This window comes from Gadus morhua, chromosome 22, assembly GCF_902167405.1.
Source record: "Gadus morhua chromosome 22, gadMor3.0, whole genome shotgun sequence".
Lineage (NCBI taxonomy): Eukaryota > Metazoa > Chordata > Actinopteri > Gadiformes > Gadidae > Gadus > Gadus morhua.
In genome coordinates, this window is record NC_044069.1 from 5,916,124 (window position 1) to 5,930,094 (window position 13,971).

The 13,971-nt window shown below is 48.0% G+C and overlaps 2 protein-coding genes across 4 annotated transcripts in view; both read left to right on the forward strand.

Moving 5' to 3' along the window:
- LOC115536126 (MAP7 domain-containing protein 1) overlaps positions 1–8,644 on the forward strand; it is a 43,531-nt gene extending 34,887 nt beyond the window's left edge. Inside the window, 9 exon segments of the mRNA XM_030347805.1 lie at positions 1,490–1,746; positions 2,386–2,528; positions 2,530–2,768; positions 3,047–3,206; positions 5,375–5,479; positions 5,879–5,929; positions 6,148–6,205; positions 6,425–6,661; positions 7,281–8,644. Of these exon segments, the coding sequence (XP_030203665.1) occupies positions 1,490–1,746; positions 2,386–2,528; positions 2,530–2,768; positions 3,047–3,206; positions 5,375–5,479; positions 5,879–5,929; positions 6,148–6,205; positions 6,425–6,661; positions 7,281–7,291 (1,261 nt within the window). The 3' untranslated portion in view covers positions 7,292–8,644.
- A 334-nt stretch (positions 8,645–8,978) lies between these two features.
- On the forward strand, positions 8,979–13,308 carry LOC115536122 (borealin). Of its 3 annotated transcripts, none has more exons than XM_030347798.1 (11): positions 8,979–9,103; positions 9,374–9,470; positions 9,974–10,102; positions 10,385–10,419; positions 10,538–10,610; positions 10,784–10,848; positions 11,139–11,218; positions 11,382–11,447; positions 11,581–11,710; positions 12,256–12,342; positions 12,480–12,973. In XM_030347798.1, exons 2-11 carry the CDS (start codon positions 9,380–9,382, stop codon positions 12,648–12,650), a joined length of 927 nt encoding a protein of 308 aa, XP_030203658.1. In that variant the 5' UTR covers positions 8,979–9,103; positions 9,374–9,379; the 3' UTR covers positions 12,651–12,973. The 3 variants fall into 3 exon arrangements, with proteins under 3 accessions (XP_030203658.1, XP_030203657.1, XP_030203659.1); XM_030347797.1 differs by having other exon boundaries at positions 10,379–10,419; positions 12,480–12,966; XM_030347799.1 differs by lacking the exon at positions 12,480–12,973 and adding an exon at positions 12,998–13,308 and having other exon boundaries at positions 8,980–9,103; positions 10,379–10,419.
- Positions 13,309–13,971: the final 663 nt, after the last annotated feature.

Sequence of the window (13,971 nt, forward strand, 5' to 3'; positions counted from 1 at the left end):
CTTAGACCAGGTCCAGACCTCAGACCAGGTCCAGACCCAGGTCCAGACCTTAGACCGGGTCCAGACCTCAGACCAGGTCCAGACCTCAGACCGGGTCCAGACCTCAGACCGGGTCCAGTTCACCTCCAGACGGGTCTCAGGTTCCCTGCTCTGAAACGGTACTCCAGAGAAATAGAATGCCACGGGAAATGGACCAACAATGTTGTCCCCTGTTCCACGAGGGAGAGAGTGGGAGGGAGAGAGAGAAAGAGAGAGAGAGAGGTCTAAATAGAGAGGGGAACAGAGAGAGAGTGGGGGAGAGAGGTCTAAGTAGAGAGGGGAACAGAGAGAGTGGGGGAGAGAGGTCTAAATAGAGAGAGGAAGAGCGAGAGTTAGAGATAGATGGAGGCCTAGAGAGAGAGAGAGAGAGAGAGAGGTTGGGAGAGAGAGAGAGAGAGAGAGAGAGAGGTTGGGAGAGAGAGATCGGGAGTTGAGACAGAATGACTGAGGGCAGACAGAGGAGGACAGAGTGGGAGGCCGAGGGGCGCCAGGAGAGGCTACAATAGAGGCGTGTTGCGTTGCGTTGGCACAGACTCCAGCAGGTGACAGATGGGCTCACTGGGATCTAAGCACACCTAAAGGCTCCCTGCTGGAACTACACAGTCCAGCAGGCCTGCCAAGGGCAGCGTCTGTGTGTGTGTGTGTGTGTGTGTGTGTGTGTGTGTGTGTGTGTGTGTGTGTGTGTGTGTGTGTGTGTGTGTGTGTGTGTGTGTGTGTGTGTGTGTGCGTGTGTGTGCGCGTATGTGTGGTGTGGATTCAAATAAAGAATTCAATTGTGTGTGCCTGCGTGGGTGCGTGCGTGCGTGCTTACTTGTGTGTATGTGTCTTGAGTGTGTGTGGGTGCGTGTGGGTCCATGTGTGTGTTTGTGTTCAAACAATCGCACAAGAAGCACAGCCTGTGTAATTAATTCAGGCCGATGTCAGCTCAGTGTTGTCCCAGCCAGGCCCACTTGTGTCTGTGTAAGCGGTGCAGTAATGGGCCATATTGCTGCACATCCTGTGACCCCTGATAGCACCATTATCTCCTCATCATCCTCCTCTACCTCACCTCCCGGTACTCTCTGTTCCACATGTTCTACTCTACTCTATTCTACTCTTTTTTTTTTGCCCTCCCTCTCACACACATACTGATTCATTCACTCCCTTTGGCTCACTCACCTGTTCACTTTTCCTCTCTCTCTCTCCGTCTCACACAAACCCTCACTCATTCACTCACTCTTACTCTCTCTCTTTCCCTCCTTCGCACACACATACCACCTCACTCACTCACTCTCCCTCTCTCTCTCTCTCTCTCTCTCTCTCTCTCTCTCTCTCTCTCTGTCTCTCTCTCTCTGTCTCTGTCTCTGTCTCTGTCTCTCTCTCTGTCTCTCTCTCTCTCTCTCTGTCTCTCTCTCTCTCTCTCTCTCTCTCTCTCTCTCTCTCTCTCTCTCTCTCTCTCTCCCCCCACCAGCACCCCCAGACCCAAGACCACCAGGCCCCCGTCCCCAGCGGCCCCTAAGAGCAGACCCCTGTCTCCCTGCACCCCCGCCGCCGCCACCGCCGCCGGGGCCCCCAAGGGCCCCTCGGGGAAGAAGACGACCCCCACCCCGGGCACCAAGGTCCGACCCAAGCGGGCCCAGACCCCCGCCCGCGTCCAGGCCCAGGCCGTCGCCGCCGTCGCCGTGGGAACCGACGGCGGGTCCCCGCAGCCGGATGCTGAGACAAAGGGTGAGCAGGGTTGCCGGGGGATACGGTATCCGGGCTCCGTGTCATTTGATTTGGGGTCTACAGGTTTTTTGGTGTTAAATTACAGTTGTACAATGTGTAATAGTGTACAATGTACCCCTACATTAGGGTTTACATCTCCCTTTTCCCTTTTTTTATACTTTGGTAAATATTTGATGAAATAATGAAGTATGTGAATTCTGAAATTATTATGTGAATTTATAATGGCCCCAGTCATAAATTATTCATTACGATCTGTTGGCCTTATCTGGCACATTTTCCTCTTAATAATTTAATCTCTAATTAATAGAGGGTAAGGAGGAGTCTGTATCCTCGTTAACATCAAGCAGGATAAAGCTTACATTAAACTACTTTAACCCTGTTTTTTTGGGGAGTGTCTCCAAAAATGCATAACGAATATATTAAACTCCATCATCTTGTGGTGTCACAAGTTGACAGACCTTGAAATGGCTCGAGTCACCCTCACGTCTGTCGGTATATATGCTTTAAATTTGCCTAATGTTATCCTTACATTGGCTTAATGTTAACTGTATGCTAGCTTAACATTAGCCTTATATATGTTTTTAATTAGCCTCATGTAAGCCTTACATTAATGTAACCCCTCCCTCCTCCTGTCTCCAGGCCCAGCTGCTGTCCCCTCCATCGTGGTCACCCCAGGGCCCAGCCCCACCCCCCCCCACCACCGCCGACCCAACCGCCACTCCCAGCGGCGACTCCGCCCCCTCCGCACCAAGCCCCACCCCCTCCACACCGAGCCCCACCCCCTCAGCTCCGAGCCCCGCCCCTTCCGCACCAAGCCCCGCCCCGTCCGCATCAAGCCGCTCCGCTTCCACCCCGAGCCCCGCCCCCTCCACACCGGCCCCGCCCACCGGCGGGGGCAGGCCCTCGGCCGGGACCAGCGACCCGGAGGAGGCGGCCCGGACGCTGGCCGAGAAGAGGAGGCAGGCCCGGGAGCAGAGGGAGCGTGAGGAGCAGGAGCGCCAGGAGCAGGAGCAGAGGAACAAGTGAGGAGTTCGAAGGTCGCACTAGCGGGCTAGCGTGAACCGCGGCGTGGAGTAGGGAGCGATGTAAAGCAAATAAAGTTAATGTAAAGCTAATGTAAGGCTAACATAAGGCTAACATTAAGCTTATACAAGGCTAATCTAAAGCTAGCATAAAGTTAACATGTAGCTAATGTAATGCTAATATAAGTCTAATTTAAAGCTAGCGTAAAGTTAGCACAAAGCTGCCATAACACATAATGTAACTGTGAAGCTAACGGGATGCTACCCCCCGCCGCCAGGCTGCTGCGCGAGGAGGAGAGCAGGAGCCGGCAGGAGGAGTCGCGCCTCATGGCCCAGCAGCAGCGCGTGATGGACGAGGAGCTGCGCCTCCAGGAGGAGAAGGAGGTGCAGGAGAAGGCCCAGGCCGAGCAGGAGGAGAACGACAAGCTGCAGAAACAGGCGAGTGCCCCCTGGTGGCCTGGAGGCTCAGCTGACCCACCGGCAATCACATGCATTGTGATTTGTATTTATCCATTAGGATTTTGTATTACGCTAACTTATTTAGAGTTCAGAGATTGTCGGTTGCTTTCATGCTGCGTCGTAAGCGACCCCAGAAGTGACTTTTCAAAGTAAAGAAATTATAACCTACAGATAAAAAAGCTGTTCTGAAAAAAATGGTCCCAAGACTGAAACCTTTTTAAACCCTTCATGGCGATATCTATCGATAGGTTTCTGTCTTTATGCAATTTTTTTTCAACCTGATTTTTTTCTCTGTTGAATGTTATTTCTTTTACTTTGAAGAGTCACTTTTTGGGGGTCGCTTACGAAACGACAAGAAAGCAACTGACATCTCTGACCTCGCGCTCACAACTCCCCCCAGACCTCCTCCTCAATAGCGGCTCCAGACACCACAGCCCCCATCACTGGACCCCCCCTCCCCAGCCGTTATAGTTGAAGGGTTGTCCTTTTCCACCCCCCCCCCCCCCCCTGACTCCCTGATCCCCATTATGCCATCTGGCTTATAGATTACTGGGAGTGCTGCTGCTGCTGCTGCTGGTGGTACTGGTGGTATTAAAGTGGATCCATTAAACAAACTGGATTCAGCTTGGGGCGGGGTGTGTGTGTGTGTGTGTGTGTGTGTGTGTGTGTGTGTGTGTGTGTGTGTGTGTGTGTGTGTGTGTGTGTGTGTGTGTGTGTGTGTGTGTGTGTGTGTGTGTGTGTTTGTTTGACAGAGTGGGTGCTGTTGATGGTGGGGGGTTACAGTCTGTCCTGAGCACCTCCTCCACCCCTCTCTCTCCCACCTCCTCCCCCCTTTCTCCCCCACCTTCTCCCCCCTCTCTCCCCCACCTCCTCCCCCCTCTCTCCCACCTCCTCCACCCCTCTCTCTCCCACCTCCCCCCCCTCTCTCTCCCACCTCCTCCCCCCTCTCTCCCACCTCCCCCCCCTCTCTCTCCCACCTCCTCCCCCCTCTCTCTCCCACCTCCTCCCCTATATCTCCATCCTCCTGCTCATCTATCTCCCGCTTGCGACCTCCTCCTTAGTCCAGCATCCCCCCCCCCTCCATTTCCCACCTCCTTTTCCTCCTCCTCTATTCCTGTGTGTGTGTGTGTGTGTGTGTGTGTGTGTGTGTGTGTGTGTGTGTGTGTGTGTGTGTGTGTGTGTGTGTGTGTGTGTGTGTGTGTGTATATGTTTATGTACATGTTTGTGTGTGTGTGTGTGTACATGAATTTGTATGGATGTGTGTGTGTGTGTGTGTGTGTGTGTTTGTGTGTGTGTGTGCTTGTGTGAATATGAACATGTACATGTACATGAGTGTGTGTGATGCGTGGGGCACCAGCAGGTCAGCCGGGACCCCCGTCCGTGTACACGTACCAGCTGGTGACCTCCATACTAGCGTTAGCTTGGTCGCGGCGGGCAGAGTGGGGGGCGAGAGAGCTATTGTGACAGGAGAGAGAGCGAGAGGATTGTCTTCGGTCTTGTGGAGGAATGTGAGATAACGCAGGGCGACAGCGGCGGCTGGGTCAGCGCCCGGGTCAGAGCTGGCAGCGGGCAGCGGGCAGCGGGCCTGGTGCCGGTTAGCTTGACCCCTTTGTAGCGTTAGTGGTGTGATTCAAACCGACGTTCTCCCTGTGCCCCAGAGTGGTGGGGTGCACTACGCTGACCAGCTCTGTTTCAGGAATATCGATCCTGAAAAAGAGGATCAATAATCTTATTTATTTATAACAAACCACTTTTTTATGAAGGGTTTTGAATAATTGCAAAATAATTGTTCAGCTCATTGCAAATGTTGATTATGGTTCAAGCTTCCTTTTTGCTATTTGTCTGTCTTTGGTAGCTGCAGTGATTTATCGCCATAATATATTGTATAATAACTTTAGAAGGAGACGTCAGGCTTTCGCCGAAGAATGACGCGGGCCTTTGCTTCCCCCTGGTTGTCAGTTTGTGAACTGACGTATCAACGCGTCAATTCACAAAACGATTTTTACCCCTTTGTCGTCAACTACGCATTACGGCTCGGGTTTTGCCTTTTAAAATGTGGAATTCGTTTTTCGAATCCAAAAGCCTGCCCTGAATACACTGTCTGCCTTTATAATTATTAACCAATTGTTCTTGTTTCTCTTCCTCAGAGGGAGGAGGCGGAGGTGAAGGCCAAGGAAGAGGCGGAGAAACAGCGGGTGGAGAGGGAGAAGCACTTCCAGAAGGAGGAGCAGGAGAGGCTGGAGAGGAAGCGGGTAGGTGGAGCGAGTGAGAGAGAGAAAAGGGTTATGAATAGAGGGGTCTAGGGGGGCCCCGGGGGCTCACCGGGTACTAGCGCGTACCATATAGGTTTCAGTCCTGAACGCAGCAACCTGGGTTCAAATCCTGCCCGTGGTCATTTGCTGCATGTCCTCCCCTCTCTCTCCCATACCTTCCTCTCTGTTTAACTCTATAACAAAGCGCAAAAAAAGGAATAGGGGGGAGTAGAAAAGGTAGAATCGTGGTAAATAGAGATGGGAGGCTACAACAGTCCGTCGCCAACGGCAACGCAGCCTTTGCGCAACTACTATGTTGTCAAAGTGAAGATGGGGTTCACAGTGTATTTTGCTGCGGGGAGAACGGACCTTTGATTGACAACACGTTCTCGCCCACAGCGCCTGGACGAGATCATGAAGAGGACGAGGAAGAGCGACGCAGGGGACAAGGTCTGCTTCATCCTCATCGTCATCATGCTCTAAAGAGGCGCACTGTTGCAGTTCCTTTTTGTTCTCTGCTGGTTGTGGTTCTGACAGGATGCTTTTTTTTGTATGTGTGTGGGTGTGTGTGTGTGTGACTGTGTGTGTGGTTGACTGTGTGTGTGTGTGTGTGTGTGTGTGTGTGTGTGTGTGTGTGTGTGTGTGTGTGTGTGTGTTTCCGATCGCAGAAGAATACCAAGGCCGCAAACCAGGTCAACGGCAAAGCCACCACCGAGGTCACGAAAGGTGACAACACTTCCATCTATTCTGTTTTCTTCAGCCTTCTTTGAATTATTAGTTCATAAAAAACCATCCTGTTTCTTTTATTTTCTAAACGTTTGATGTGGAGCACTTTGACATGTGTACTTCAAAGACATTGTACAAATAGTTCTAGTCTCTTCTAGAAGGAGAGGTACTACTAAGTTCTAGAAGTACGACCACTCATCGTTTATTATATCTCTTTAGCACCAGAAGGCTCGCAGAACCCCCAGGAGCCAATGAACAACGGCGCAGCCACTGTCGTCAGCCAATCACAAGCCGTCTCCGGGACAGTTGCGGTCAACGGCGTGCAGCCCGCAGGGCACCAGAACGGCCTCTCGGCCAATGGGGATGCAGCTAAGTTCAGCGAGCCCATCTTGGACTATGAGGGAGGAGAGCCCTTCATGATGAAGACGGGACCCATGAAGCCACAGCATGTAGCAGGTAACACAACCAGGACACCGTGTCCATGTTCAGAGTTAAGCTGGACTCTCATGGCCTCCCAACCCCCTCCCACCCCTCCTACGCACTTACTGTAAGCTGTACGTCCTGGCACTTAATGTACGCACTTATTGTGTGTTGTACGTCCTCGCACTTAATGCACGCACTTAATGTAAGTTGTACGTCCTGGCATTTAATGTACGCACTTATTGTGTGTTGTACGTCCTTGCATTTAAGGTACGCGCTTATTGTGTGTTGTACGTCCTCGCACTTAATGTACGCGCTTAATGTAAGTTGTACGTCCTGGCACTTGATGTACGCACTTATTGTATATCGTACCTCCTGCCATTTAAGGTCGTCACTTATTGATTGTTGTAGGTCCTTGCATCTAAAAATAGTACTTTGTTGCATAAGGGGAATGGGTTAACCTATTGATTGTTAGTGCTTTGCACTTGGTTCTATGAACATCCTTACTGTAACGACAGACATATGTTGTTTCTCCTTCTGACAAATTTACTTTGGAGGATGATTATTATGATGATGATGATGATGATGATGATGATGATGATGATGATGATGATGATGATGATGATGATGATGTTGTGTTTCCATGGTGATCCAGAGGTCCTGTGAGTCTCCAGCCCCGGACGGTTGGAATACCACCCCTGGGTGTCGCGTCGAGCAGAGGGACTTGACCTCCAGCAATTCACCTCACTCACAGACACACACACATACCTACAAACATACACACACGCAAACACACACACACACAGACACTAGGGTTGCCGCGGTATACGGTATTACCGGTGGTACCGGTGTTGAGGCCAACACAGATTACTCGGTGTTGCACACCGGCAACACCGAGTTATTTTTTATTTTATTTTTTCCAGTAATAAAAAAAGAATTTGCCGTCATCTTTAGGCCTATTTGATTAAAAAAAAAAGTTTGGCAATTTATCTTTATACTGTTTTATTTTTGATGCGTTTTTTCATTAAAAAAAAAAAGTATATATACAAACCTAATAGATAGGCTACCTAATAAAGCGTTGGAACGCACAAGACCGGTAACCAATGGCAACGCCAGTAAACAAACCCCGCGAAGCCCCACCCCTACGAGAGCTCTCCGCGCTACGACCATCCGGAGGCGCACAGAGGGCCGTGATATTATCTATAAAATGATATCATACTATTATATATAGAACGTTATAAGACGCTGTCACCGAGAATTGGCGCGCTGCCAGAGGCTGTCACCGAGTGTGAGAGGAGAGTTGACGGAGAAGATGGCGGTTGACCTAGTTTCAAAGTTTATATCGTTTATACTCGGTAATACCGGTGTTGACACGAGTGTATTACTTGGTGTGAAAAAGTCCACACCTTGGCAACCCTAACACACACACACGCACACGCAAATACACACACGCGCACACACAAGCCGCTTGTATTAGGGAGGGATTGGAGTGATGTGCCAAACCAACCACCAACAGAAGAAACTTCCAGAATATCCGGCCGCTGCTGTTGTCGACGCAGAGCCGGTGAAACACCGCCAGCAACCATCAAAATATGAAAGACATGAAAACAAATGAATATAATAAGTCAAAAAAATAAGTGCAACAAAAGTATTCTCTGTGTTCTTGTATCGGTGCCGCATTAGTCGAGTTTTAACTGAAATGTCACTCGCCGATTTTATGGTGCACCTTAAGAAAAAAAAAGACTGACATTGTAACAATTTATTAGTAAACTATACGAACCTGGACATACATAATATTTGACTGGTTGTTGTTATTATTGTCGTTGTAATGACATGCTAATGTTCCTCTTAAGTTGAATGATGTGTTTTTCTTTTTTTGTCTATTTCGTCTGGAATTCTTGATTTATTTAACTTAGAAGCAGCGAATGAACGGCCAGACAGCGTATGTAAATGTATATCGGCTGCCTGGGCCGCTGTTACTGAGGATCTGTGAAATAAAGCTTTATTGAAGGGATTCTATGGGAGCGTCTTGTCTATTCTGTGTCTGAAACTCCATCAACACAACGACGTCATGCTTTAGTCGTTAAATCATGGTGTCCTTCGTCCGCTTTTAATTCAGTACGTCTGTTTTATCATGTGTGGTAGCTTTCCTTGACAAAAATAAATCAAAAGAGAGATATAAGTAGAAACGAATTGAAGCGTTGTTACGTTTTTCTGTGCTGCTGCTGTCAGGAGGCGGTCCCATGACCTATTGCTCTTTGCTCCGGGAAGTGATTGGTCCAAATCAAATACATCATGGATCTTTTTTCTGTGACGCGCCCTACATCGCCGAATTTCATTGGTCAACAGAATGCATGGATTTTTCTAATTGGCGCACCGCCCGGATGCTCTACTTTGCGTGCAACATTTAAAAACCATTTGGAGTGAGCTACGAGAACTCGAAGACTGTTGACTCTCTAAAATAAAATAACATATAAGGTACAATTGGATGTAAAAATGCACTGGCTCGCTTGATACTCAATACATGCTGTCATGAAATACGTTTACACCTTTTAATTTCAGGGTTTCGTTATGAATTAGCTGGAACTTCTGACATTAGCATTAGCTTCCACGCTGTCTTTAGACACGGTATAATGTGTTATGTTATGTTGGAAATGACTTACGCTGTCCGTCGATTGTATTGATGAATTATTGTATTTGTGCTGATGGGTCAGGACCAAAGTCTCTCAATGAATTGTTTACGTCCAGGCAGCCATGGCTCCCCAGAGGAAGAAAACAAAACCAGCCATAACAAACCAGAGACGGGCCCAAATCCATGCTTTTCTCGAGGACTTCGACGCAGAAGGTAAACAACGGCCTGTTTCATTTGTCTCGTTTGAAATCAATTTTAGGGTTTCTTATGCATCATTCCATGTCTGTATTCACTGAACTATGTGCAGTCACTAAATGTTGAAAATACACAAGCAAATATAAATATTTTAGTAGAATACTTGACATGTCCTGCTATATCGTGCATCAAATTCTTCCGTAAGGAGATTCTTACCGTGTAATTTAGTCAGTCGACTGACACTTTATCCAAGGCAATACCGGTTCAACGTGTTGGTCTAGGATGTTAATCAGTACTGCTACCACTGGGATTTGAAACCGAGAACTATTTGGGCTGGGAGTGGAAACACACCCTATCACTACTCTAACTGAACAGTCAAAGTTTATTCTAGAAGCTGTCTTTTAAAATATCATTAATGTTTTTTGACCACACTATAACATTGTGATAACAGGACATGTACAGTGTGTGTCCGTACGTAACCTTGTTATGTTACCCTCTGTGTTGCGTCTCGTGGTCTCCAGTGAAGACCAGGGTTCTGCTTATGAAGGAGCAGCAGATGCAACTGCTGACGGAGATTGACAACAGATACAACATGGCCATCATCAAGCTTCCCAAGGCCGTCAGGCAGATGAACTGGCTGCTCTACTTCAGTAAGGACACTCTTGGTACCTGCTGACCTTTGGGGTCACGGTAACGGGGTTAGGAGCTTGGTAACGAGGGGGTTCGGTAGATGGTGTTATTAAGGGCTTCCCGTTTACTGCCAGGTGTGCTGTGGATCGGCTTTTAAAAGCTTTATCAAAATGTACCCTCTAGTGACATCGGGCGTGTCACCCAGATGAATGATGGGTAGATCAGCCCACCCGGTGTGGTGCTCTCTGGGAATGAGCTGTTATAATAGTACAATGTTTCTACTCCTCTCCCTTCAGATCCAGAGAAACCTCAATCCCCAACGGTGGACGTCTCAAAGGTACGATGACCCTCTGTGTCAACATCAGCACATCTTCAGCACGTACCACAGCTCAGGAAGCTTGTGATGTTCTCGCCACCCGTAACCCTGTGATTGTTGTGTCTCTGTATGGGTTCAGAGAGGAGAGGTTCCTGAGCTGGAGAACGTTCTGGTTGAGAACCACATGGCCGCTCCTAAAACGCTCCAGAAGTGTAAGTGGCCGCCTGCTCCTCAATGACATGTATTTTAAATCCCTGTAAAGGGTTAGGTGCTAAGACTCTTTGGATAAAAGTATCTTCTAATTGACTGAATAGTAAGCTTAAAGGTGTGTAGCACTCGGGTGTGTACAAATGCCCATGACATCACCCCTCCGTCTGTCTTATAGCGTCCAAGAAGGCCAAGTTTAGTTCAGAAGACGAGAACACGGCACCTCAGACCACGACCAAGAAGGTAAGGAGAGAGCTTCCCCTCAGCCTGTCCTCTGCTCACGGTCCTAGTGGACAAAGAGGGGGCACATCCAATCCTATTTGATAGCAAGAAGACACCTCCATTCAATGGAAACCACACAGTCTGGTTCAAACCACTGGATCCTGGGATCTGTGGTTCACTGGGAGGCTCGGGTCACTTGAAAGAAAAATAAAGAAAATGGCTGACCTTGCAGAGGAAGAAATGATGTAACCTCATCAGGCTGATGCAGGTGGTTGGGGTATGGTCTGATCTCTGGTCCTTCTCTCCTCCAGGGCAAGTCCAAGAGGCCCCCCGTCACCTCCAAGAAGACCAGGGTCCAGTCTATCCTCGGGATGGCCGCCTCCACCAGGAAGTAAGGCCTTCTCACCAGTAGTAGAGCAGCGGATGGTTTAGAGATGGTTGAGAGTCCATATCCTATGAGCATTGGATCAAATATGTGCAATTATTCATTGTTTTGATTTCTAAATGTGTGTGTGTCTTAGGTCCACCAGTAAGCATTTAATTATTCCCACCAGAAACATGCTTGAGTATTCTACGATGACGGGCTCCACTCCTCTCATCACACCCCGCTTCGACCCCAGGTGAGAAGCACCTTTTTTTTTTTAATAACCTTTTCATGTTGTAGCATGCCCTTGTTCAATACTCCAACACTGGTCTTTTAACAAGCAGCAGCACAGCAGGAGGTCTGATGAATGGTTGTGGTTGTGGTTGCAGGCCTCCTGAGACCCCCGGGGTGAGGGTCCCCCGACAGAAAGAGCGGGTCTACAGCATCTCCGTCAACGGCTCTCCCATACAGTCCAGCACCAAGGACATCATCATCAACGTTCCCATCGGCAACGGAGAGGTGTGGCTTCACATGATGCTTCTTTTATTCATCTCCTTGTTCCACTGTTGTTTAAACACAAACACACACTTCAAGGCAGCTCGGGCGATTTATTTTAATTCACATTTGTTTCAATTCTCTTTACTTCCCGATAGTCGGGTAGCTATCGGTCGTAGGCCCATAATAAACCCGGCTAATCGTTCAATTGGCCCAGAGTCTTCTACAAGACTAAGAAGACCTATTGAGAAAGCGAGAAAGCTATTCACCTCTTGTTGGAAGAGGAATGGGTGTGAAGGGAGGGGTGAGATATTTGGGTTTGGATCGTTTTAATATCATCTTACTCTGGCTGGTTTATATTTTAAGTTAAAGAAAAAAGAAAAGCTCAAGCTTAGCCTTGAACAATGGATCCTTGACCAAGCTCCATCATTTTCGCAATATTGCTGGTGATTTGCCTCGGCATTGCCTAGACTTCTACAGTCTACCTGTAGGCATTCTTTAGCCAGATTCCCTACCTCCTGCTTAAGTGTGTGTGGTGTGTGTTGTGTGTGTGTGTGTTGTGTGCGCAGAGCATCCAGCTGCTGGCCAGCCAGATGAACAGTGTGGACCTGTCGTCCCTGGATGCGACGGCCCTCCAGGGCATGAGAGACCTGCAGGTACGGCCCTCACACCCACACTCCTGGGTTTGGTACCAGTACCATTCACTGAGGGCCGGCCATCGCCAGTACTGATCGCAAATGCTATGCGTATTAGTCTGGAACCCCTCAGTTCATCGCCATTTTGGGTATCAAAGGGCGAAGACCAAAATGGCTCTCGATACAATTGGATAGACCTACAACCACCAATCGGAGCAAAGAGACGTGTGACACAACAGCGGCAGCTATCTTGGTTGTTTATGAAACTGCCTGAACCGTGCTGCCATAGGGCTCTCCTCTGTCTTGGTATCAAGCCCGACCCATATTAGATACGTTTTTATGATTGACCCGACCCAAACCTGGTCAGCTGGAATTCTGTCTGAACAGGACGGGGACTAGACTTCTATGCCAGAGCAAATAAAACATGAGGTTCCAGTTTCATCTGGTTCCAGACTAATTGTTGTACTGTATGGTCTGTACCATAGTACTCCTAATGGCACTAGTATTATATTGCCATGGTATGACACTATGACACTTGATACTACAGTAGGCCTACTACCATTTTGTACTAGTACTATGTACTACAGTGTTGCAGTCCTATCAGTGTGGAGGTTTAGGAGTATGATCTGTAGATATTTGAGAGACTATTCTTAATTCTTGTTTCTTTTCTTGACAGACTCAACTGGCCACACTCTGCCGGCAGAGAGAATAAGTTCGACCCAAAGGACAGATTTGTAAATACTGTATTTTACCGTTTCATTGTTTTTACGTTTTATGTTATGTTTGATTGGCTTGAAGTGGATTGGCTTGTTTTTTTTTACAAATATTTGTACTGGCTACATAAAGAACCAGATGTCAAATATTAAAAGAAGTCCCATAAAATTGCACTCAGTATTTGCAATATTATAGGGTTGTGTATGTATAATGAGGTTGTACTAAATTACTTTACTTTGAGTTTATTAAAGTATATTTTCAGCCCTCTTTGCATACCTGAAAACTGTTGGTTTCTTTTGGTGGCAGATATTTCTGAAGGGAAATGAATGACTGACAGGAGTTTGTTACCATAAGGCTTCTTTCCATCGGACTGTGCCAACACTGTATCCAGTCTTACCGGCCTGGTGCAGCCAGCATCGCTGTGGTGGGGTGTTTGGCTTCAGACTTGTGCAGTGGCAGACTGGCTGCTCGATTCCACCTTGAACCTAAGCCCTGTCTGATGGAATGGGAGACGTTTTGGATCACGTGGGTTTCCATAGTGTTTTAACTAATACCAGAGGAGGGCCAAACTATTTTTGGTTTTGAGACCCAGTCTGTGAAGTTTGATATCCCTGATGAACAGACTACAAGGTCCTGACGACCTATTTAGCTGAAAGGAAATAAGGTCGAAAGAAAGGGTGACGTGATGGTGTAAACCACTAGAGGTCCTTGTTGTACCTGTACGTCTTACACCAAGAGGAAAATAAAAACCGGTCGCCAAAACACTTGTATACGCTCCCGACGGGGAATTCGTAACAAACACTTCAATATATTATATTTAGTCTGCCATTAGCCCATATAGGAACACGTTAGGGCTATACCACCCTGGGGCTTATGAAATCCTCATTAAAAACTCAAACAATTATGTTCCAGTTTAATTGTTTACACGGGTAGTCA

Coding starts and splice junctions, on each gene's coding strand:
- LOC115536122 (XM_030347797.1), top strand. CDS start 9,380: ATGGCTCCCCAGAGGAAGAAAACAAAACCAGCCATAACAAACCAGAGA. Junction 9,471..9,973: donor CGAGGACTTCGACGCAGAAG/GTAAACAACGGC, acceptor CGTGGTCTCCAG/TGAAGACCAGGGTTCTGCTT. Junction 11,711..12,255: donor TTCCCATCGGCAACGGAGAG/GTGTGGCTTCAC, acceptor TTGTGTGCGCAG/AGCATCCAGCTGCTGGCCAG.